At 42.1% G+C, this 25,307-nt stretch overlaps 1 protein-coding gene across 3 annotated transcripts; it reads right to left on the bottom strand.

Annotated features, from left to right (window-relative positions):
* Nucleotides 1-1,474: 1,474 nt before the first annotated feature.
* On the bottom strand, nucleotides 1,475-25,276 carry LOC115145158 (serine/threonine-protein kinase Kist-like). 3 transcript variants are annotated; one of them, XM_029686484.2, is made up of 8 exons: nucleotides 24,484-25,276; nucleotides 16,541-16,875; nucleotides 15,922-16,119; nucleotides 14,607-14,701; nucleotides 14,332-14,408; nucleotides 13,950-14,048; nucleotides 9,487-9,575; nucleotides 1,475-9,337 (listed from the first exon to the last, which is right to left on the bottom strand). In XM_029686484.2, exons 1-8 carry the CDS (start codon nucleotides 24,785-24,787, stop codon nucleotides 9,191-9,193), a joined length of 1,344 nt encoding a protein of 447 aa, XP_029542344.1. In that variant the 5' UTR covers nucleotides 24,788-25,276; the 3' UTR covers nucleotides 1,475-9,190. The 3 variants fall into 3 exon arrangements, 2 of the variants coding, with proteins under 2 accessions (XP_029542344.1, XP_064859213.1); XR_010459436.1 differs by lacking the exon at nucleotides 1,475-9,337 and adding an exon at nucleotides 10,648-10,793 and having other exon boundaries at nucleotides 9,488-9,575; XM_065003141.1 differs by lacking the exons at nucleotides 1,475-9,337; nucleotides 9,487-9,575 and adding exons at nucleotides 10,709-10,793; nucleotides 12,121-12,232.
* Nucleotides 25,277-25,307: the final 31 nt, after the last annotated feature.

Here is a 25,307-nt window from a genome sequence, read left to right as displayed (position 1 = left end):
AATTAAATTGGTCTTGATCAGGGGTTCACAGCAAAATAATTGTTCAATAATTTAGATCTGAACCATATTTTTTTTCCGTTCTGCTATTCTGACCTGCAAAATCAAATTCTGAATCGGTTCGATCCCCAAAAAGGTTCCGGGTTTATATCGTTTCCTTTCTGTTCCTCTAAAATCTAAAATTACTTCACCAATCAGTGCAGGTAGAGCAGCTTGCTATGAAGCAGGCAAGCTATAGTTGTTTGATCCTAGACAGCCGGTTGTTTACATGCGTGATGGACAGACAAGTGTAGGGCACGACGTGACTGAGAGAGGGTGGAGGCGGCGGCTTGAAGCGTTTGGGCATCTTGTTATGACATGCATCATCTGAATTAGGCCCACAGAATTATACACCTATGAAGGAGCGGCTTCTATGGAGGAACATTGAAAGTCTTTGGACTTACAAGAGCTGTCTTAACGTTGGACCAGAGATAGCTAGCTAGCTAACAAGCTTGTGTGTGCAGAGGGGCACCAGAATTAAAAACGCGCCTTACCTTTTTGTAGTTAAATTCAATGTGAAACGTGATAGCTATAGTATCCGTAACTAGCATTGAAAATTCTTTGCGAATTAAAAACCTCCCCCTAATTGCTGAATCAAGCTTGTAACGTCAGTAGGCTACAGTAACCTAAGCTTTAGAAAGGGGAGGGGAAGATTGCCTACACGCGCACTGGCAAAGATTTTCAGCTGGCAGGCAGACACAAGAATACGTTTCTAAGTGAAATAGTGAGGGCTTTGCATAGGTGCTTTGTTGCAATTTTATATGGGACTGAAAGAAATTTCCAGAAGTAAAACAAATGTTATTAACCGGTTCCCATGCTTTTAAAATAACGGTTCTGCTCCGGAACAGTATAGATCACTTTCGTTCCCGGTTAGGATTCTGTTCCTCGAACCGGTTTCAACCCCTGGACTTGATACAGCACTAACTCATGCATGGGTTCATATGTTTTCAAGGCATCGTAGTGTTTACCACTCGAGTCTAATTGGCTCGGTGCTCAACTATGACGTGTTAGTGGGATAGCCTGGATATCGGGCTATTCCTTTTATAATTAATTATCGGTCAGCCTGTATCCTTCCACCCCAGAAAGTTGTGGAAAGCAATTATTTGTTGGCTTGCTGAAAACATCAGGGCAAGGTAATCAATCAGAGTATGATAGGGATCAATAGACCTTGTTAGATTATACATTTATCGTGTGTGGTTGTGAGGTCTGCTCAACTCAGCGGCTAGACTGTGGGGGTCAAAAAAAGAGAATGCAACAGAAGTAAATAAATCTAATAGTAATAGCAGTATGTTGTGATGTGTGGCTGTGCTGGCCTCTAGTGGCAAACCTACGTTAATACATCATGTAAGGTTTTTACATCTGTATTGATATAGCTGATCCAGACTGTAAAAACAAGCATAAATGGGCTAACATATTGCAAACACAAATTAAAAGATAGTCAAGTCAAGCGTTCTTTATTGTGAGATAATGCAAACGACAATAAGAACATGTATAATCAATCTCAGAACAGAGTTCTGTGAGGCAATACATGGTCTCACACACACACGTTTCATACTCATAATATGTGCCTTTAATAATGCAGATTTGACAGATCAGTTAGTGTGAGTGGAGGGATTCTCAGAGCGAAATATTCACATTACATTTAAGTCAGATCAAGTTGTGTTGGAGACGCGGTTGTTCTTTGTAACAGGGGGGCTGCCAGCCGCTCAATGGAGTAGGCTTTCACAAAACCCAAAGGAGACAAAAGGATGCTAAAAATAAAAATAAAAGGCAACAGTGATAATCATCATGATTGTCTTTCAGTGGGGAAGGGACATGATTGATAACACATTGGTATCAGTGCTGTGGTCTTTGGAGACTACGTCCTAAATTATATTGCTCGAACTGAGATTCCGCTTTCATTTAATCAGTGCTGTAAATCATGGTTTGGCTCAATTCAGTGGAGTTCAGAGTTCCTGTATAAGCTTAAGTGCACTTCTCGCTAATAAACCTGAATGAAACATAATGCTAATCAACAACCAGCTGGGAGGATGCAGGAAGCCTCCCCTCATTCAAACCACTAGAAATGAATGAAATGAAAATAAAGTACACTCTACTCTCTAACCTTTATACCTACCTGTGTGTTACTGCAGTAACTTGGGTCAACAATAACTTCTAATGAGTGAGAACAAGAGAGATGGAGTGTTGTGTCAGCTTGGACGCTATCGCCTCCCCCCACTGATACAGAGTAACCCAGTGACCTCCCTCCCCCCTCATTTGCCTAATACCCCCTAGCCCACTCCCGGCCTCCCCTTGACCCCTCATCATCAAAGCCAAGTGTATTTATAAGGCTGCCTGTGTGTATATGGATGAGGACCAGGCCATTCTATCCATTAGGCAGAATCTGAGAATCCCAAGGAGAGGGGCTTTATGCATATTAACAAGTCTCTGGTCCTCTGCTGGACTATCAGGTCAGGGGGTTAGAGGTCAGAACTGGAGCAGAATAGAACAGTGATAGATAGGGCTGACAGACAAGCACGGATTGCCCCGGGTGTCTGCAAACAGTCACTTCTTCCATCCATTACTGAATAGATTTGGGTTGGGTGGATGCTCAGTAACAATTCTAAAACTTTCCAAAAGAAAGTTACACAATAATTCTGCCATCTCTCAATATGGAGTTAGGCCATAAACTGGGATATTTTATTCAAGAGCGTACAGTACTACTTAGCTAGGAAGCTTTTTAGTCTTACCGACACAGCCCCGGGATATGAAACATCTAACTAGAGATGAGAATAGTCTGTGGCCTAAAGAAAGTCTCGAGCTCAAAGCAGCATGGTACAGTTGAAGTCGGAAGTTTACATACACTTAGGTTGGAGTCATTTGTTTTTTACGATTGATTACACACTAAATTGATCTTTTCCCACAATTAGCAAAACCTTACACTCAAGGAGCAAAACACAAGGTTAGATTTGCACAACTGTAAGCACATTGTCAGCTTCACACTATTTGCAAAACACTAAACACCCTTGTATACATCAGACACAGAAGTATATCATGATGTCACTCCCTTGCAATTCCAAAGCACTGACTGTCAAAGTACCACACCTATGAGCCAATCTGTTAAACACAGCCATCAGGTGCAAACACATGATTGCTGAATTGTAGACGCACCAATCAGGTTTAAGCACTATAAAAATGCAGCAGGTAGGTTCACCTGTCTTCAACCAAAATGGGAGTCAGAAGAAGAGTGAGGGTGAGAGGAGAAGGAAGTAGAGGAAGAGGCAGAGGCCGAGCCAGAGATCGAGGAAGACCTGAAGCAGGAGGAGAACGTGCACAAAGAAGAAGAGGACGAAACTTATCAAATGACATTCGTGCAACACTAGTGGACCATGTTGTGAACCATGGATTGACGCTGAGGGAGGCTGGACTGAGAGTTCAGACAAATCTTAGCAGATATACAGTGGCATCTGTCATAAGGACTTTGACAGGAAAACAGGTAAAAGATCTGTCTACAGTTACAGTAATCAGCTGCTTATTGTCAGCACTTGTGATTCCCCGTCCTGTGACATTGTACAGTAAGTTACATGTATTATTCTCTACATAGGATTGAGGGTCGGGAACAACAAAGAGGAAGGGGGCCCATATTCACGCAAGAACAAGAGATAATAAACATGGTTTTGGCCAATAATGCCATCTGGCTCAGAGAATTACAAGCAAACATTATCGGTGACCATGCCATTTTCAATAATGTCCATCAGGTCTCTCAGTCAACACTGGCACACATCCTGAAAAGACATCAGGTTCAAATGAAACAACTTTATCGAGTGCCTTTTGAGCGGAATTCAGAGAGGGTCAAATGGCTGCGGCATGAGTATGTGGAGGTTTGTATTGTTCACTTTAGCACTGTGATGTTGCATACTGCACACATGACTTTTTTTTACATTGACTGAAAACTAGACCTATCCTGAACTACACACTTGTCTTTCACTGTATTTCAGGGAGTTTTGCAGATGGACGCAGAGGAAATCCTGCATGAATTCATATATATTGATGAGGCAGGGTTCAATCTCACAAAAGCAAGGAGAGGCAGAAATATCATTGGCCACAGGGCTATAATCAATGTCCCAGGGCAACGTGGGGGTAACATCACCCTTTGAGCTGCCATTTCACAGCACGGGGTTGTCCACCGTTATGCCAAAACGGTCCCTTACAACACACCTCACATTCTCGCATTTTTGGACCGATTGCACCACATCGGCACAGCAGGTAATGAAATGCACCAGATGCAATACACGGTCATCTGGGACAATGTGTCATTCCACCGCTCTGCTTTGGTCCAGAACTGGTTTCAACACCATCCAGTTGACAGTACTATACCTTCTACCATACTCTCCGTTTCTAAACCCTATCGAATAGTTTCTCTGCATGGCGGTGGAAGGTTTACGATCCCAGGCTCAGGTAGCCCTCATTCAGGCCATGGAGGACGCCTGTGACCAAGTCGACGCCGCAGCTGTGCAAGGATGGATTCGACATTCAAGACGGTTCTTCCCACGTTGTCTTGCTAACAACGATATTGCTTGTGATGTTGATAATTCTCTGGCCAGATCCAATATTTTCTGTACAATATTGTCAGTTTAGATTTTTTTTTATGTTGGTTGTTATTTACTGTAATTGTAACCTGTACTGGATACAGTATTTTACATTTGTCTGCTGTTTGCCGAGCTAACAGTGTTATGCACACTACTGTAGTAGCATGAAAACTGGGACATGTTTTGTTGTGATTCTCCATGTTGACTGATTTGGGTATATGGAGAGAAATACATGATATTTTCCTCAGTCTGTAGTGTTTGTATAGTTGCACTTTCTCGGGTGTACTTCATTTACAGTACTCTAATCACTGACAATTAGACTTGCTAAAAGTGTTTTATGAAATGTGTGTTTCATATGGTAACAAAATATTATTTTTATGAAGTTGTGTATAATTTTGCAAATGATCTGAAGTGTTACTTTGGGGTAGGGTTGTGCTAATTGTGTGTAGTGTTTTGACAAACCGGGCCCTGTTTTCAAAATTGTGCTTAAAACAATTGATTAAAAAAAACTAATTTTTCAACCAAATTTCTTGTTAACAAACTATATTTTTGGCAAGACTGTTAGGACATCTACTTTGTACATGACGCAAGTAATTTTTCCAACAATTGTTAACAGACCGATTATTTCATTTATAATTCACTGCATCACAAGTCCAGTAGATTAGAAGTTTACATATACTAAGTTGACTGTGCCTTTAAACAGCTTGGAAAATTCCAGAAAATTATGTCATGGCTTTAGAAGCTTCTGATAACCTAATTGACATAATTCGAGTCAATTGGAGGTGTACCTGTGGATATATTTCAAGGCCTACCCTCAAACTCTGTGCCTCTTTGCTTGACATCATGGGAAAATCAAAAGAAAAAAAATCAGCCAAGACCTCAGAAAAAGAGTTGTAGACCTCCACAAATCTGGATCCTCTTTGGGAGAAATTTCCAAACGCTTGAAGGTACCACATTCATCTGTACAAAACAATAGTACACAAGTATAAACACCATGGGACCACGCAGCAGTCATACTGCTCAGGAAGGAGACACGTTCTGTCTCCTAGAGATGAACGTACTTTTGTGTGAAAAGTGCAAATCAATCCCAGAATAACAGCAAAGGACCCTGTGAAGATGCTGGAGGAAACAGGTACAAAGTATCTATACCCATAGTAAAACGAGTCCTATATCGACATAACCTGAAAGGCCGCTCAACAAGGAAGAAGCCACTGCTCCAAAACCACCATAAAAAAGCCAGACTACGGTTTGCAACTGCACATGGGGACAAAGATCGTACTTTTTGGAGAAATGTCCTCTGGTCTGAAGAAAAAAAATACAACTGTTTGGCCATGATGACCATCGTTATGTTTGAAGGAAAAAGGGGGAGGCTTGCAAGCCAAAGAACACCATCCCAACCGTGAATCACTGGGGTGGCAGCATCATGTTGTAGGGATGCTTTGCTGCAAGAGGGAATGGTGCATGTCACAAAATAGATGGCATCATGAGGGAGGAAAATTATGTTGATATATTGAAGCAACATCTCAAGATATCAGTCAGGAAGTTAAAGCTTGGTTGCAAATGGGTCTTCTAAATGGACATGACCCCAAGCATACTTCCAAAGTTGTGGAAAAATGGCTTAAGGACAACAAAGTCAAGGTATTGGAGTGGCCATCACAAAGCCCTGACCTCAATCCTATAGAAACTTTGTGGGAAGAACTGAAAAAGCATGTGCGAGCAAGGAGCCCTACAAACCGGACTCCGTTACACCAGCTCTGTCAGGAGGAATGGGACAAAATGCACCCATCTTATAGTAGGAAGGTTGTGAAAGGCTACCTGAAACTTTTGACCCTAGTTAAACAATGTAAAGGCAGTGCCACCAAATACTAATTGTGTATGTAAACTTCTGACCCACTTGGAATGTGATGAAAGAAATAAAAACTGAAATAAGTAATTCTCAACTATTATTCTGACATTTCACATTCTTAAAATCAAGTGGTGATCCTAACTGACCTAAGACAGGACATTTTTTACTAGAATTAAATGTCAGAAATGTTGAAAAACAGAGTTTAAATGTATTTGGCTAAGGTGTATGTAAACTTCCGACTTCAACTGTATGTACTCGGACTTACAGCACAGGTCCCTCTCTCTCTCTGTTACTGTCGCTCTCCTTCTCATGTAGTGTCTGTACCTATGTAGTTGTACTGGTTTTCCCTGATCAGTATTGACGGCATAGTCACTGTCCAGGGGAATCCTGCCCTGCCACCTGCATGCTAAAACTCTTATTACACTCGCTGCTATTATAACAAATATCATATAGAAGTTTGTCAATCTTGCTAGCTATGGGCTAACACCAGATACCGCCTCGCCCACAAATCTAAAAGCTTTATCAGATACATAGAATGTTTTCATATTAGTATATCAGAAGACATAGAAGTAAAGAAACAGACACTGTATTAGGATAACTGACCCATAGTGTAAACGAAAAACAAAGAAGCTCCCTGAAAATGTTTGCATAAAGAAATGTCATCATCATGCGCCATGGTTGTGGAGATCAGGAAGGAAACTATGAAGGCTTTCATTGGGATCTACTTTGAATAACACACTGAAGGGACAGTGTGCTGAAACTAAATGGCAACATTACAGTGTTAGACTAGATAACACAGAGAAGGCAGCTAAGGCAGTGGACTACATTTGGTATGGGATAACCTCACATATCAATGTTATGACCGGTCACCCATAAGTCCTAGTCAGTGCTTTCACATTTAGGCAGGATGTTGTCAACAGTATCAATCAGCCTCGACAGTTGTCACATGGCGGCTGTTGACTGGAAGTGTTAGTTACAAATGGAGTAAATTGCAGAATATCCAGAATGTTGTTTCTGCTCATGTTAATATATGGTCTCTTTCTCAAACATCTGGAGAGGCTGGGCAGGCAGGACGGAGCTTTAGCCTGTTCAATGACAGCCAACTCATTCAGAAGCATCTGTGCCCAACCAGAAGCGTCCATCATAGTCCAAAATGTGTACGTGTATGCACAGCAGTGTTCTAGAATATTGGACCCTTGGCTTTCATACTTTTAGAATTCTCAGGGCAGCATAAGCATTTTCGCCAGCTGTCAACACATTCAAATGAATAGCCGTGTTGGCTGGGAATTGTGGGGTGGTGAGCGCTCGGGCTGTGTGTCCCCACAGACGGTGTTTCAGAGCTGCATCGCTATGCCACAATGGGACGCCGGACTATCGAGTCTCAGCGTTTGTGGACTATGATTTACGCTTAAGATTCACAATGTTATTGGACTGAATATGAGCAGCAGACAGACAAGGGGAAGACTGTCTGAATAAATACTGCCCCTAACATAACAATGTTGCATGCAATGAACTGATAAGTTAATTTCAACATCTCCCACACACAACATAGGATACAAAACTCTGCAGTATTGGATTAATCTATAATCTCACCATAATCAACAAATACCTACACTAGCACAGCTCTCACACATTGGTTTGTCATGTAGACTAACTCACAGACGTCAGGTAGAACTGACGGTCGGCTACGGTTTTACGAAACGGTCAGCTCGAATGCTCTTCAACTGAAATATTCAACTGTGAAAACCCTATCCATGGGTTCTGAACGTAAAGTAAGCTTGTTGCTTTGTATCGTACAGTGCTAAAGAAATAACCCATTCCTTTCATAACATATCGTGGAAAAAACTGTTAACTTCCACTCACATCAGCGCAGCCATTCTGGAGTATAAGTAGTATATGGGTCAACTTGGACAAAATGTAATAATAGTATAGAAGGTAGAAACCAGATTTAAAAAATGTCAGAAATAACAAAGAAATTTATATTTTTCCATGTACCACAGAAAAGTGCTGACGTTGAGTGGTTGGAGTTTAGGCTCAGAACGTTCTAGAACTCAGCGTGATTCTACTGATGATCTGGAGTGGTACCTTTGGAATTCAAGTCTCAAAACAAACATCTCATAGAAAAATAGGTCATGGGAAGGTAACTTTGGACAAGATGAAATTGTGGCTCAGCTTTTAACAAGAGACCCAAGATCAATCAATCAGGAACGGTTTAATTTACACTAATAAATATAGGATATTCAAGCCATTGCGAACAGACAAAACTAGGGCCCTATTCAATCCAAACTGCTTGCTGGATTTACGAAACCCATAGGGTACTTGGTACTGTACTTGTGCTCTTCAAGATCGGTGGACATCAAGTAATTATCTTTTTCAGGGTTTGACATGAGCACAGTGTGCAAAGTGGGACAGTGTGCAGTTTTGGCCAGTGAGGATCCATTTATCAAAAGTCAAGCCAGCTATGATAAATATATGACCCATCTGAATCTGTCAACCGTAGCATCCAGCAGTATACATCCCCATAGCAGGACATGGAAGATTGGATTATACAAATCTTTCCTTTCGCAGACTGTTGCTACATACAGTAAAGCTACAGGACACACTAGGTTAACTCTGGCTCTAGAGGCTGAAGAAAGCAGAGTGGTGATCTGATATGACTATACACATCATGACAGTGACTGACTGAGGCCTAGGCCTGTGCTCTTCAGCAGACAGTGTGTGTGTGTGTGTGTGTGTGTGTTCACTGCACGGTCTGGTACAGATAGCCTCTCTTGTAAGCACTCCGGGGGTAGAACGTGGCAACGACAAACTTCCCGTCAAAGGTCCGCCCCGTCAGCAGTCTCTGGGCCTCTTTGGAGTCGCCTGCGTTAGCGTATTCTACAAACACCTGGGGGAAAACATGCATGCACACACAGATTAAGCCAAGAACAGATGTTAAAAACACAGGTCTACAATATCTACAAATGTATAAACTACAAAAACTGTATGGAAGTATTAGAAAGACAAACTGCTAATGGGGCTAGTTGCGTGTGTTACCTGTCCTTTGCCTGGGTTCTCCTTGGGGATGAGCAAAGAGACCACAGAGCCATACTTCTGACACTCTTCCGTCATGTCCTCCAAGATGTCTGACAACACATCATCATGCTAGTTAGTCACAATATCAATGTGATCAGTGTAGGAAATGCAAATTGAAAAAGAGTAATGGGAGGGGAGGGGGGGGGTATTTTGACACTTGACATTTTTCTGAGTTTAAATGTACTTGGTTAAGGTGTATGTAAACTTCCGACTTCAACTGTACATGCACAGAGGATGCTGACCAATAACAAGCGGGCTCTCCTCTCTGCATGGCATGCACATGCTGGCCAATCACAAGCATAGAGCTCGTAGTTAGATGCAGGTGAGGAGCGAAAGGCTTTACTTACCAGAGACAGTATGAGGTTTAGGAACCTCTGTGTGTATCAGAAACATGAGTGCTGCTAGTGCTAATGAGAAAGTTAATTTGGTGCAAAAGAAGGGCGCCTCTACAGTGGTATAGCAGTATTCAGGCTACAGAAAAACGGATGTCAACCAAATGCAAATATTGTGCAAAAAGTGCCTCAGAGTTGTGGCGCCAACAAGAGCAACGACACATTTATTCAATCATTTGAATAATAACCATCTCTAATAGATGTCGACAGATTATGATTTTTCAAAACCGATAATTGGAGGACCAAAAAAGCCGATACCAATTCAAATCAGCCGATTTTTTTACATTTATTTGTAATAATGACAATTACAACAATACTGAATGAACACTTATTTTAACTTAATAGAATACATCAATAAAATCAATTTAGGCCCAAGTAAATAATGAAACATGTTCAATTTGGTTTAAATAATGCAAAAACAAAGTGTTGGAGAAGTAAAAGTACAATATGTGCTATGTAGGAAAGCAAACGTTTCAGTTCCTTGTTGATAGGCTTGAAGTCATAAACAGCGCAATGCTTGACGCACAATGAAGAGCTGCTGGCAAAACACACGAAAGTGCTGTTTGAATGAATGTTTACGCGCCTGCTTCTGCCTACCACCGCTCAGTCAGATTATATGCAACGCAGGACACGCTAGATAATATCTAACAATATCATCAACCATGTGTAGTTACCTAGTGATTATGATTGTTTTTTTATAAGATAAGTTTAATGCTAGCTAGCAACTTACCTTGGCTTTCTGCATTCACGTAACAGGCAGTCTCCTTGTGGAGTGCAGCGAGAGAGAGGCAGGTCGTTATTACGTTGGACTAGTTAACTGTAAGGTTTCAAAGTTGAATCCCCCGAGCTGACAAGGTGAAAATCTGTTGTTCTGCCCTGAATGAGGCAGTTAAATAAGAAAAATAAGAATGTGTTAACTGACTTGCCTAGTTAAATAAAAATGCTATACAATGTTTTTTTTTAATTACAAAAAAGTATTTAAAAATTTAAAAATTGGCGGCCAAAAATACCGATTTCCGATTGTTATGAAAACTTGAAAATCGTCCCTATTTAAAATCGGCCATTCCGATTAATCGGTCGAACTCTAATCTCTACTTTATGACGATTACATTTTTTTTCAAGTGCCCGACAGCAGCAAAGCCCCTCAGCCACCTACGTTAAACAGGCATTGATTGCTGATGAGTTCTGGTGTAACGCTCTAGGGAGAAAAATCCCGCACAGACACAGAAATCACTGAGGCTGTCAATTAGCCAAAGCCATGGTTCCCGTCACTGGGCAGCTAGTGGATGCACTTCCCTTTGTAGTCCGTAATCGTTTGCAAGCCCGGCTACATCCAACAACGAGCGTCAGAGCCGGTGTATTAGGATTCAATCCTAGTCCTGTGTTGACGCGTTGTCTGTTTGATGTTTTGTTGGAGGGCATAGCGGGATTTCCTATAAGAGTCCGGGTTGGAGTCCCACTCCTTGAAAGCGGCAGCTCTACTCTTTAGTTCTGTGCAGATGTTACCTGTAATCCATGGCTTCTGGTTGGGGTATGTACGTAAGGTCACTATGGGAACGACGCCATCGATACATTTACTGATGAAGCCGGTGAATGATGTGGTATACTCCTCAATGCAATCGGAAGAATCCCGGAACATGTTCCAGTCTGTGCTAGCAGTCCTGTAGCTTAGCATTTGCGTCATCTGACCACTTCCGTATTAAGTGAGTCACTGGTACTTCCTTCTTTAGTTTTTGCTTGCAAGCAGGAATCAGGAGGATTTAACTATGGTCAGATTTGCCAAATAGAGGGCGAGGGAGAGCTTTCTACACATCTCTGTGTATGGAATAAAGGTGTCCAACAGTTTTTTTCCCCCCCTCTGGTTGTCATGTTGGTAGAAATTTGTGAAAACAGATTTACGTTTTCCTGCATTAACTTCTTGCGTGGAGCCATGCCGGATCCGGTAGCGTAATCATAGCCTCAAGCTCAATACCATAACGCAACGTTAACTATTCATGAAAATCGCAAATGAAATGAAAGCTAACTCTCAAGCTTAGCATTTTGTTAACAACACTGTCATTTCAGATTTTCAAAAATATGCTTCTCAAGCATAGCAAACTAGCATTTGTGTAACAGTACTGATAGCTAGCGTAGCATTTAGCGTTAGCATCAGCAGGAAACATTTTCACAAAAACCAGCAAAAACATTAAAATAAATAATTTACCTTTGAAGAACTTCAGATGTTTTCAATGAGGAGACTCAGATAGCAATGTTCAGTTTTTCCTGAAAGATTTTTTGTGCAGGAGAAATCGGTCCGTTTGGTGGGTCACGTTTGGCTACCAAAAAAAAACGAAAATAGTGTTATCCAAACGCCAAACTTTTTTCCAAATTAACTCCATAATATCGACTGAAACATGGCAAACGTTGTTTAGAACCAATCCTCAAGGTGTTTTTCACATATCTCTTCAATGATGCTCACTTCCAGGAACGATACTTCTCTGTCTGTATCGCATGGTAAAATTATTGCCACAGAGTTACCCACCAACGTAGACAAAGGACACCGGACAGACCCCTGGCAAATGTAGTCTCTTATGGCCAATCTTCCAATGATATGCCTACAAATACGTCACAATGCTGCAGACATCTTGGAGGAACGGCAGAGCGCATAAGCTCGTTCACAGCATATTCACAGCCATATAAGGAGACAATGGAAAACAGAGCCTCAAAAATCCTGCTCATTTCCTGGTTGAGGTTGGATCTTGGTTTCGCCTGTAAGATCAGTTCTGGGGCACTCACAGATAATATCTTTGCAGCTTTGAAAACGTCAGAGTGTTTTCTTTCCAAAGCTGGCAATTATATGCATAGTCGAGCATCTTTTTGTGACAAAATATTGCGCTTAAAACGGGCACGTTTTTGAATCCAATAATGAAATAGCGCCCCCCTAGCTTCAACTGGTTAAAGGCCCCGGCCCCTGGGAGCACCATCGCTGGATGAGCATTTTCTTGTCAATGGCCTTATACAGCTCGTTGAGTGCGGTCTTAGTGCCAGCGTCAGTTTGTGGTGGTAAATAGACAGCTACGAAAAATATAGATATATAAAATATATAAACTCTTGGTAAATACTGTGGTTTACAGCTTATCATGAGGTACTCTACCTCAGGCGAGAAAAACCTTGAGACTTCTTGAATTTCAGATTTTGCGCACCAGCTGTTATTGATAAATAGAAACAGATCCCTCGTCTTACTGGAAGTAGCTGTTCTGTCTTGCCGATACACGAAAACCCAGCCAACTGTATATTACCCATGTCGTTGTTCAGCCACGACTCTGTGAAATATAAGATATTACAGTTTAAAGGTCCTGTTGGTAGGATAGTCTTGAATGGAGCTCATCCAGTTTATTCTCCAATGATTGCATGTTGGCCACTAGGACAGATGGTATTGGTGGGTTACCCACTCGTCGCCGAATTCTGACAAGGCACCCGGATCTGCATCCCCTGCATCGGCGTCTGCTCTTCATGCGAATGACAGGGATTTGAGCCTGGTCCGGGGGCCGACTCGTTAAAGAAAGAAAATAAACCACACCCCCTTGAGCCTTATCGCTTGATTATAATAATGATTGAGCCAACTTACACAATCATACGCTATATTTTTATGATCATGTTTGTTAATATGTGGGTGTAATAATCCTATCTATTATCATTGTAGCCTATTACAATGTTGGATAAAATCTTTGAATTGGATAATTTCCTTTGGTTTTGTATTCAGTTAGCACAGTATGTATTCATTCATATGATCTCATTTTAGAATTAATGTGCTCTACCCTGACTATTGTTTTAACCATGTCTGATGGAATTACCAAGTTTTCACCCAAGTGTTTGAAAATCACAATATCCGCCCCCCCCCCGTTCCAAAAAGTTTTGGCCGTTATTTTGGAAATCTAGGGACAATATTCCCTAAAGCTCTAGTGTACTTCCGACGTTGATAGTGATAATGAGAAACTGTAGGAGCAATTTAGTGTCAGAGGAGAAAGTCGGTTAAAAAACGCTGTACCCTACCTTCATACTCCTCCTCATTGTGCAGGTGGCCGTCATCAATCAGGTTGAGCAGGCGCAGAACAGGAGAGGGAAGCAGAACCAAGTCTTCTATGTGAGGAGCTGTCACACACACAATATTCTCTCAGTCAATAGGTTTAAGAGGCCTTTTCCAGGGTTTATACAGCTCCACCAACCCCATTCTAACCACATGAAATAATCTTGAAATAATGATTTCAATGAAAATTCAATATGCAAATGTCATAAAGAGGTAGATGTTAACAACAAGAGGGAAAGAGGGGTTGGGGGGGGTGAGAGTGGAGAAAGACCTGGTAAAATGATGCTGTATTACAAGCTATCAAGCTGGCTGAGAGGAAGGTATGTGCCCATATCGACTGTGAATTACCAAAAGGAATGCTGAAGAAGGGGCTAAGCAGGGCCTTCTCGGCTGTGCCTCTGTGCTTGGGGTTGTTGTGAAGCATACTGCGGGAGCATACAAATGTCAACGTTAGGTACCGCTCTCGCAGGATAATCATCATATTCATCTCAATAACTTTCCAATGTTGAAAAGGACAACTTATATTTAAGGGAGTGCAGAGTCAATTTGGTACAATGGATCAAATGTCTGCATTTACCTAAAAACAAAACAAAATGAATGTGGTCCTGAATGAATGTTGTTACCTTTTGATAAGGTCTCGGAGGTGATAGACAGGGATGGCAGGAACCACCACACTGTTACTGGCAAAGATCTGGTCGACTATTGCTGCACTGTTGTCCTGCAGGAGCAAAGAACAATAGGCTGCAGAACAGCAGTTTGGACAACACACCCATGTCTATCTGATACATGTGCATTATCTATCGATCTATCTTTCTGAAGAACATATCAATCTATTAGCTACAGGTGGAACAGAGTCCACCTTATTCATAGGAAAACAAGTAACCATGTCTCTATTACAGTCCACTGTATGTCTGGTTATGTAATCACAGCGGGTGGCGGTATAAGACCTTGAAACAGGTTAACATTCACAAGGCCGTGGGACCAAATGGATTACCAAGACGCAACACCCTAGTGCCCTCTAAGATCATGCGTGCTTAGTCCCCTCCTGTACTCCCTATTAACCCACAACCCAATCCACGGGGCTGTAGTGGAGCGGGTCGAAAGCTTCAAGTTCCTCAGTGTGCACATCACTAAGTAGTTAATTAACATGGTCCACACACACCAACACAATCGTGAAGAAGGTACGACAACGCCTCTTCCCCCTCAGGAGGCTGATAAGATTTGACATGGGCCCTCAGAACCTCAAGTTCTACAGCTGCACCATTGAGAGCATCTTGACCGTCTGCATCACCACTTGGTATGGCAACTGCTTAGCACCTGACCGCAAGGTGTACAGAGGGTAGTGTGTACATCACTGGGGTCGAGCTCCCTGCCATCCAGGACCTCTATACCAGGCAGTGTCAGAGGAAGGCCCTAAAGTATCCAAGATTCCAGCCACCATAGACTGTTCTCTCTGCTACCGCATGGCGAGTGGTACCGATGCACCAAGTCTGGAACCAACAGGACTCTGAACAGCTTCTACCCCCAAGCCATAAGACTACTAAATAGTCAACCAAATAGCTATCTGCATTGACACTTTTTGCACTAACTCTGACTCATCACATACGCTGCTGCTACTGTTAATCATCTATCCTGCTGCCTAGTCACTTTACCCCTGAATATATGTACATATCTACCTCAATTACCACATCGACTCAGTACTGGTACCCCGTGTAAATAGCCAAGTTACCATTACTCATTGTGTATATATTACTCATGTCCTTCTTATTTTTTTCCATTGTTGGGAAGGGCCTGTTGACAATAATGTTGGCAATAATGTGGTAAAAAAAAAAACAGTAATTTAAGCAGGTGTGTTAGTACTGTGGTGGAACAAAAGCCTGCACACTCAGTATAGTACAAATCCAGGCCCAGAGTTGGATGGCCAGTCTGTGGACATACCTTCCACTCGGGTGTCCTGACGGTGTCTTTGAGTTTGATGCCTGAGTACATCTCCAACAGGACGATTGCCAAGCTCCAGAGGTCCACAGCGGCCGAGCAGCCAGAGTCACCATCCATCTCCATCCCCGCCTGGGCCAGGGAGTATTGATGCTCAGCCTCCGGGGCACGGTACCCATCTGTCTGGATGTATTTCACATCCTGAACACAGAAAATGGAGGCAAAATGTTTCACACAGAGAATATTGTATATTTTGTCCATTCTAGCACGACTACCATCTAGTCAGGGACTACAGCTTCCTCCAACATCTGTCCTCCACCAGTTGATTTATTTTAACCCTTTTTTTGTCATTTAGCAGACGCTCTTATCCAGAGCGACTTACAGGAGCAATTAGGGTTACGTGCCTTGCTCAAGGGAACAACAGATTTTACACCTAGTCGGCTCAGGGATTTAAACCAGCAACCTTTTGGCTACTGGCCCAATGTTCTTAACATCCAAGCTACCTGCCCCCATACCAGAGGTGTACTCATTAGTCCAAAACGTTCCCAGTGAATTCACCCCTGGTTCCCCTCACCAGAGGCCTACAGTCAGAGCCAAACCCCTATTCTTCAGTTCAAATCACCTGGTTGCCCTCTTTGAAGCTGAGGCCAAAGTCGATGAGTTTGAAGCACTCATCGTCCGCGCTCCAGAGCACATTGCGGGGCTTGAGGTCGGCATGAACATAGCCCTCTCTATGGAGGAAGGCAAGGGCCTCCAGGACATCCCTGGCACAGTGCTGCACCAGCCACATTGAGTGGCCCTGCTTCTGGGAACCACCACACTGGGGGCTGCAGGCTCGGCTTTGTGTACTGGCCCTCACAAGCAGCTCAGACACACTGACGTCCAGCAGCTCAAGCAGCAGGCAGTGCGTGGCCACACCCACCTGGCTGCGGTTGGTGAACACCCCGTACAGCGTTACTGCGGAGACAGACAGGAGGGGTTAGGGTTACAGTCAGCACAGATTTGATTGGGGAGTGAAGGAGGTTACTAGGGGCTCTGTTTGAATACTCAGAATGCATCCTTCCGTCATCCCTTCCTATTGTAATCACTGATGGGATCCGTAAAGCAAAGTTAACAAAAAGGTTATAAAAAAAGTGTTATGAAGACATGGTGTATTATATGAATGTTCACGTATTATGAATGCAAAATAAGTCTATATGGTGATATTGAGGAGGTAGAATTGAGGTCATAATCAAAACCATATCCATTTATAGCCCAGTCCTTCAAAAATATGGTGATTATCAATAAACATAGACAACAGAATTGTTTTATATAGGGGGCAAAGTACTCCAATATCTTATCTTCCTTTGAATTGTTTTATAGCAAATAGGGAACATGGACCTTACACAAATGAGACGGACAAGGTTGGGTTATTAACAAATGTTCCCTCAAATTTTTTCCAGCACTGAGCAAATTTCAGGTCTGCGGAGCGCAAACTTGAATGTTATGAAAATTCTGAGCAACTCAGCACAAGCTTACTGTGAATGTAGGCCTACCAGAGTGGTCTACCATTAAAAACAATGGCAAAAATGCATCCCATAACATTTTAACGTGGCAATAGCTCTATCATTTAGCTTACAGTAGAAGCTAATGCGTGGGGTCCAATGTAGGCCTACGTTTCATGAGACCTTTGGGGGGGGTGCAGCGCTTGACATTAACCTGTTTTTCCACTGGTCCTTCAGACAGGGTGACAAAAAAATGTAGTTTTATGCAAGAAACTACTTTACAAAATAATATCGGCTTGAGGGGGGGATATACAGTTGAAGTCGGAAGTTTACATATACTTAGGTTGGAGTCGTTAAAACTACTTTTCAACCACTCCACAAATGTCTTGTTAACTTCTTGGTCACATTCGAATGAAATGCATGCCCAAATTCAACTGCCTGCTACTCATCCCCAGAACATAAGATATGCATATTATTAGTAGATTTGGATAGAAAACTCTGAAGTTTCTAAAACAGAACTTATTTAAGCAGGCAAAACACAGAGGACAAACCATTCAGATTTTTGTCTTTTTTTTGGGGGGGGGGGGGGGGGGGGTCACTCTTTTCAATGGGTTTTCATTGGAAATCTAGATTTCTAAAAGGACCTGCAGTTCCTACCGCTTCCACTGGATGTCAACAGTCTTTAGAAATTGGTTGAGGTTATTCCTTTGTGTAATGAAGAGGTACGGCCATCTTGAACGAGGGTCACTTGAAGTGTACTGTTCAATAGTGGAGCGTGACCGGAAAGCTAGCTACAGTTTGTTTTCCTCCTGTATTGAACACAGATCATCCAGTCTTGAGTTTTATTGATTATTTACATTAAAAAATACATACGGTTGTATTACAAAAGTAGTTTGAAATATTTTGGCAAAGTTTACAGGTAACTTTTGAGATATTTTAAGTCACTTTGCACAAGTTGGATCTGGTGCTTTTCTGGATCAAACGCGCCAAACAAATGGACATTTCGGCTATATATAGACTGAGTTAATCGAACAAAAGGACCATTTCAAACTCCGTGCCTCCCTTCAAACTCCGTGCCTCCCTTCAAACTCCGTGCCTCCCTTCAAACTCCGTGCCTCCCTTCAAACTCCGTGCCTCCCTTCAAACTCCGTGCCTCCCTTCAAACTCAGTGCCTACCTTCAAACTCAGTGCCTACCTTCAAACTCAGTGCCTACCTTCAAACTCAGTGCCTACCTTCAAACTCAGTGCCTACCTTCAAACTCAGTGCCTACCTTCAAACTCAGTGCCTCTTTGCTTGACATACTGGTAAAAAAAAATCAAAAAGAAACCAGCCAAGACCTCAGAAAATAAATTGCAGACCTCCACAAGTCCGGTTCATCCTTGAGAGCAATTTCCAAATGCCTGAAGGTACCACGTTCATATGTACAAACAATAGTACGCAAGTATAAACACCATGGGGCCACGCAGCCGTTATACAGCTCAGGAAGGAGAGGCATTCTGTCTCCTAGAGATGAACGTACTTTGGTGCAAAAAGTACAAATCAATCTCAGAACAACAGCAAAGGACCTTGTGAAGATGCTGGAGGAAACAGGTACAAAATGATCTATATCCACAGTAAAAAAATAAAAAGAGTCCTGTACGGACATAACCTGAAAGGTCGCTCAGCAAGGAAGAAGCCACTGCTCCAAAACCGCCATAAAAAAAAGCCAGACTACGGTTTGCAACTGCACATGGGGACAAAGATCGTACTTTTTGGAGAAATGTCCTTAGGTCTGATGAAACAAAAATAGAACTGTTTGGCCATAATGACCAACATTATGTTTGGACGAAAAAGGGGGAGGCTTTGCAAGCCAAAGAACACCATCCCAACCATGAAGCACAGGGGTGGCAGCATCATGTTGTGGGGGTGCTTTTCTGCAAGAGGGACTGGTGCACTTCACAAAATAGATGGCATCATGATGGAAAATTAAGTTGCTATATTGGAGCAACATCTCAAAACAAGGAAGTTAAAGCTTGGTCGCTAATGAGTCTTCCAAATTACCTCAAGCATACTTCCAAAGTTGCTGCAAAATGGCTTAAGGAAGACAAAGTCAAGGTATTGGAGTGGCCATCACAAAACCCTGACCTCAATCCTATGGAAATGTTGTGGGCAGAACTGAAAAAGCGTGTGCGAGCAAGGAGCCCTACAAACCTGACTCAGTTACATCAGCTCTGTCAGGAGGAATGGGACAAAATTCACCCAACTTATTGTGGGAAGCTTGTGGAAGGCTACCCGAAACATTTGACCCAAGTTAAACCATTTAAAGGCAATGCTACCAAATACTAATTGAGTGTATGTCAACTTCTGACCCACTGGGAATGTGATGAAAGAAATAAAAGCTGAAATAAATCATTCTCTCAACTATTATTCTGTCATTTCACATTTTTAATATAAAGTGGTGATCCTAACTGACCTAAGACAGGGAATTTTTACTCGTATTAAATGTCAGGAATTGTGAAAAACTGAGTTTAAATGTATTTGGCTAAGGAGTATGTAAACTTCCGACTTCAAGTGTACATGGCTGTGACAATAAGCGAAGAGAATTCTCTTGAGAGATAATATGGTCAGCATTTGATTGTGAGAAATTCTAGGTCAGGTGAACAAAAGGGCTTGAGTTCCTGTATGTTGTTACAATTACACCATGAGTCATTAATCATGAAACATACACCCCCACCCTTCTTCCCGGAGAGATATTTATTCCTGTTGGCGAGATGCACTGAGAATCCCGGTGGCTGTACCGACTCCGATAGCATATCCCGAGAGAGCCATGTTTCCGTGAAACAGAGTATGGAGATATGGCCGTGTGGGAACACAAACCCTATAAAAAAGGTGTATAAATGTATCCTTTTGTTTTTTGAAAAATAATTCTCACTGATATAGAAGAGGTCCTTATGCTTCCAAAACCGTACCGCAAGCACTGTATGTTAATGTTCAGACCAAGTCTCAGGGCTCTGAGAAGACACCGCACAGAAGACACCTTCGTCCAATGACTTAGGTGTAATGGAACTCAGAGTCATGATCAAGGGCTACGATTTCCCTAATAATACTGTTTACATGGACACATCTGAAATCGTGCTACTTTATGATGTAAATGCATTTAAATAAATGCAGAAAATTACTGATCAAAATAAAATGGTAGCCTAGTGGTTAGAGCTTTGGACTAGTAACCGAAAGGTTGCAAGATCGAATCCCCGAGCTGACAAGGTCGTTCTGCCCCTGAATAAAGCAGTTAACCCACTGTTCCTAGGCAGTCATTGAAAATAAGAATTTGCTCTTAACTGACTTGCCTAGTTAAATAAAGGTAAAATGAATAAATAAACATTTTATTTTTGCAATGCCTATTTTTTTCCTAAGTTTTTATGTGAAAACTGAAAGTATGCATCTTAGAAATAGTTTTTACGAACTCACTTCACACATGCAAAAGAGCTGAGGCTTGCGCTACCAGTGCTGGCACATGCGTAGATCATACACTGGAAAGCGAGAAGGGTGCAATGGCAGCCCGCAATTCAGGGCATTCCTGCTGTCGCCCCAGCCTCCCACGCGAGCAAGAGGCAGGGGCGACCAGTAGACAGTGTCCTTCACCCCTGGCTTTCGGGAACTGTTTTACTGCAGTTCTGTTAACGACGGTGAGGGCAGGCGTTTGGCAGGCGGGAGTGACGCTCCTGCTGGCTAGCTGCCAATAGAAGAATGCCAACATTCCGTAACGCCCCAAATTGTGGGCTCAGTTGCGCACTATTGAAAAGACAATTAAGCTATTTACATGTACTAATACATTTTAAGATTGAATCAAAAACCGAAAATGTTGTGACGCTACGCCCATATTCGCCCATATTCTTAAGAATTGCATTGTGTGCTCTAAAAGCAAAGAAATAGTGTCCCCTGCTTGTATACTTCGAAATGTTTACGAATATAGTACGACATCCGAGCACTTGGCATACTAAATATATCCATACTATGACCAATACGCATACTACATACTCAACTTCCGTCACAATAGTAGTTAGTATGGGTATTTGAACATTGCTCAGGTGTTTTGATCAGCATATGCTTACTAAGATTTTGACCTTAAGCCGATTAAGATAAGCAGAGTAAGGTGTTTACATGACTATTGCCATATACTTGGCCTACTGCCATAATACGTTTAATATCAAATGATTAGTGTGCATGCAAACACTCACGACTTACTATGACAGATCAGAGACAAGACTGATGTGTGAGACTTGGTTGTAAATTAGAGGTCGACAGATTAATCGGAATGGCCGATTAATTAGGGCCGATTTCAAGTTTTCATAACAAATCTGTCTTTTTGGAAGCCGATTTTTGCTGTTTTTTTTACACCTTTATTTAACTTGGCAAATCAGTTAAGAACACATTCTTATTTTCAATGACGGCCTAGGAACGGTGAGTTAACTACCTTGTTCAGGGGCAGAACGATAGATTTATCTTGTCAGCTCGCTGATTCAATCTTGCAACCTTACGGTTAACTAGTCCAACGCTCTAACCACCTGCCTCTCATTGCACTCCACGAGGAGCCTGCCTGTTACGCAAATGCAGTAGAAGCCAAGTTAAGTTGCTAGCTAGCATTAAACTTATCTTATAAAAAACAATCAATCATAATCACTAGTTAACAACACATGGTTGATGATATTACTAGTTTAGCTAGCATGTCCTGCATTGCATATAATCAATGCAACGCTGGGGGATGATTTAACAAAAGCGCATTTGCGAAGAAAGCACAATCGTTGCACGACTGTACCTAACCATAAACACCACTGCCTTAAAATCAATACACAGAAGTATATATATTTTTAAACCTGCATATTTAGCTAAAAGAAATCCAGGATAGCAGGCAATATTAACCAGGCGAAATTGTGTCACTTCTCTTGCGTTCATTGCATGCAGAGTCAGGGTATATGCAACAGTTTGGGCCGCGTGGCTCATTGCGAACTAATTTGCCAAACTTTTATGTAATTATGACATAACATTGAAGGTTGTACAATGTAATGTAGTATATCATAACATATATTATTTACTCATAGCCTAGCAGAGTGGCCTGGAACCATATAACTAAAACACATCCCATGACTGAGACTTAGGGGGCGATTACTCAAACATACTTCTGCATTAACCCAGACACATTCTGTCCAGGTCAAAAGCACATTCTAACCACAAACCAACTGTAAAGCACCAAACACAATGGTCGAACTGAAGTTATCACATAAATCCCCACCAAGGCAGGGAAACTCCCTAGCCTAAAGCACCAACGCTTAGTCCCAGTTCCCCCTATCGCCCCCTAACTCATGGCCTCTTGACACATATCTTGACACACACATTGACACGCACGTACAGTATAGCGCACGAACACACACACCCCACACTCATTTCAACTGACATCCCTGGACACACAAACCCCTTCTTGGACCACAGTCAGTTCCAGTTCCCCTTTTCTCAACCCCTTGACACACACAGACACACAGACATCTCAACGCACACACACCCCACACTCAAGTCAACTGAGCTGGGGCCAGGATCAGACAACTTCAAGAAGCACCAATGGGGCACTGGCAAAGGGTCGGACAGGACCTGCCTCCAACTTCCACCAACCAGTCGGATGACAGAACTACAAGAATCAACATACGTCATTCTGTGTTTAAATACCTTTGCACACTCTGTTTAGGGATCCTTTTTCAGCTGACTCCTTCTGAGCCAAATGAGAGGATCCGTGCACGCTTTGTATCAGATATCTTTACCTTTAATAAACCTGCCTTGAATCATACCATATCCACCTGGTCCAGCGTCTCAACTTGGTCTCTCTCCTCTAGTAACAGTACGTCAATCAAACAGTAACAAGAATATTTAGACTTATGGATGCCACCCCTTAGATAAATAACGGAACAGTTCCGTATTTCACGGAAATAATAAACGTCTTGTTTTCGAGATGATAGTTTCCGGATTCGACCATATTAATGACCTAAGGCTCGTATTTCTGTGTGTTATTATATTATAATTAAGTATATGATTTGATAGAGCAGTCTGACTGAGCAATGGTAGACAGCAGCAGGCCCGTAAGCATTCATTCAAACAGCATTTTTGTGCGTTTTGCCAGCAGCTCTTCGCAAGCATAGCGCTGTTTATGACTTCAAGCCTACCAGCTTAATGGCTGGTGCAACCGATGTGAAATGGCTAGCGAGTTAGCGGGGTGCGTGCTAATAGCTTTTCAAACGTCACTCGCTCAGACTTGGAGTAGTTCTTCCCCTTGCTCTGCAAGAGCCGCGTGTGTGGCTGTTGTCGATGTGTTCCTGGTTCGAGCCCAGGTAGGGGCAAGGAGAGGGACGGAAGCTATACGGTTACACTGGCAATACTAAAGTGCCTATAAGAACATCCAATAGTCAAAGGTATTTGAAATACAAATGGTATAGAGAGAAATAGTCCTATAAATACTATATTAACTACAACCTAAAACCCCTTACCTTGGAATATTGAAGTCTCATGTTAAAAGTAACCACCAACTTTCATATGTTCTCATGTTCTGAGCAAGGAACTCAAACGTTAGCTTTTTTACATGGCACATATTGCACGTTTACTTCTCCAACACTTTGTTTTTGCATTATTTAAACCAAATTGAACATGTTTCATTATTTATTTGAGGCTAAATGGATTTTTATTGATGTATTATATTAAGTTAAAATAAGTTAATTCAGTAATTGTTGTAATTGTCATTATTACAAATACATTTTAAAATACAAATTTAAAAATAAAACTGCTGATTACTCGGCATCGGCTTTTTTTGCTCCTCCAATAATCGGTATCTGAGTTGAAAAATCATAATCGGTCGACCTCTAGTTGTAATGACAGATTTGCAATCAGCTGGACAAGAACACAGACCCAAAGTATCCAAGGTTAAATGAGGCTACACCCTTGGCAATAAGACTCATCATTTGATTCTCACATAGCCTAGTCATGGGAGGCACACTAGAAAACGAGCACTAATTCCAGAGATTGTGCACAGTACAACCATATTGCAACTCAAACATTTCTTACCGATGTTTTTGTGTCCTTGTATGTCTTCCAGCACGGACCTCTCCTTTTGGTACCCGTAATCTCCACTCTGAGTGTCAGCCTGGAACTCCTTAACCGCGGCCGTACTCGCCCTCCCCGAGCTCACACGGTATACTGAGGCTGAGACGCCTTGCCCTAGCCGGGTCTGGACGTTCCAAAACTCTCCAAATATTTCAAACAACACCGGCTTCATAGCCTGATCAACGCTTCCAGGAGATCCTGCCATCAACACTAAGCTATCTGGACGGGGTACCTTCCCACTTGGATCTGAACTACAGTGAGCCATTGAAATTAATGTCAATCAAGCTAGCTAGACAGCTGTACGCAGCTGCGAAAACATAGCAATCAACCAGCGAGACACCCCGATAAAAATTAAACGCATCTACGTTACACAAGCCAGCACTGCAACGTGTCGATCGTGGAACTTAATAAATCAGTTGCGGGCTTCAAGTGTAACAGCCAATAGCAATACGTATGTTCCTAGCTATGTTGACATGTAAGCCACTTCGCATTTGCTAGCTAACGTTTTAGGCTAATTCTGCTGAATGTGAAAAGTTGGCTACCTTCGCTGGCAAGATAGCCAAGTTAGTCCGACTCAAACATCACCTTAAACAACATGCATGCAGAAGTAAACCAAATAAACGACCTAATTGCACGCACTGAATCCAAACACTTTTGTTAAGCCAAGTAGTTTGCATTTCGAAAAGTTTCTTCTTGATTTTGAGGAAAGAGACTTTTGTCATTGTTTAGCCGGCCATGTTCCCGGAAGCAGCAGTCGTAAATTCCTTTTTTTTATTCAATTCAAA

Source organism: Oncorhynchus nerka, linkage group LG17 (assembly GCF_034236695.1).
Source record: "Oncorhynchus nerka isolate Pitt River linkage group LG17, Oner_Uvic_2.0, whole genome shotgun sequence".
Lineage (NCBI taxonomy): Eukaryota > Metazoa > Chordata > Actinopteri > Salmoniformes > Salmonidae > Oncorhynchus > Oncorhynchus nerka.
The sequence above is the reverse complement of the archived record's forward strand: the minus strand, read 5'-3'. Positions and strand labels throughout refer to the sequence as shown.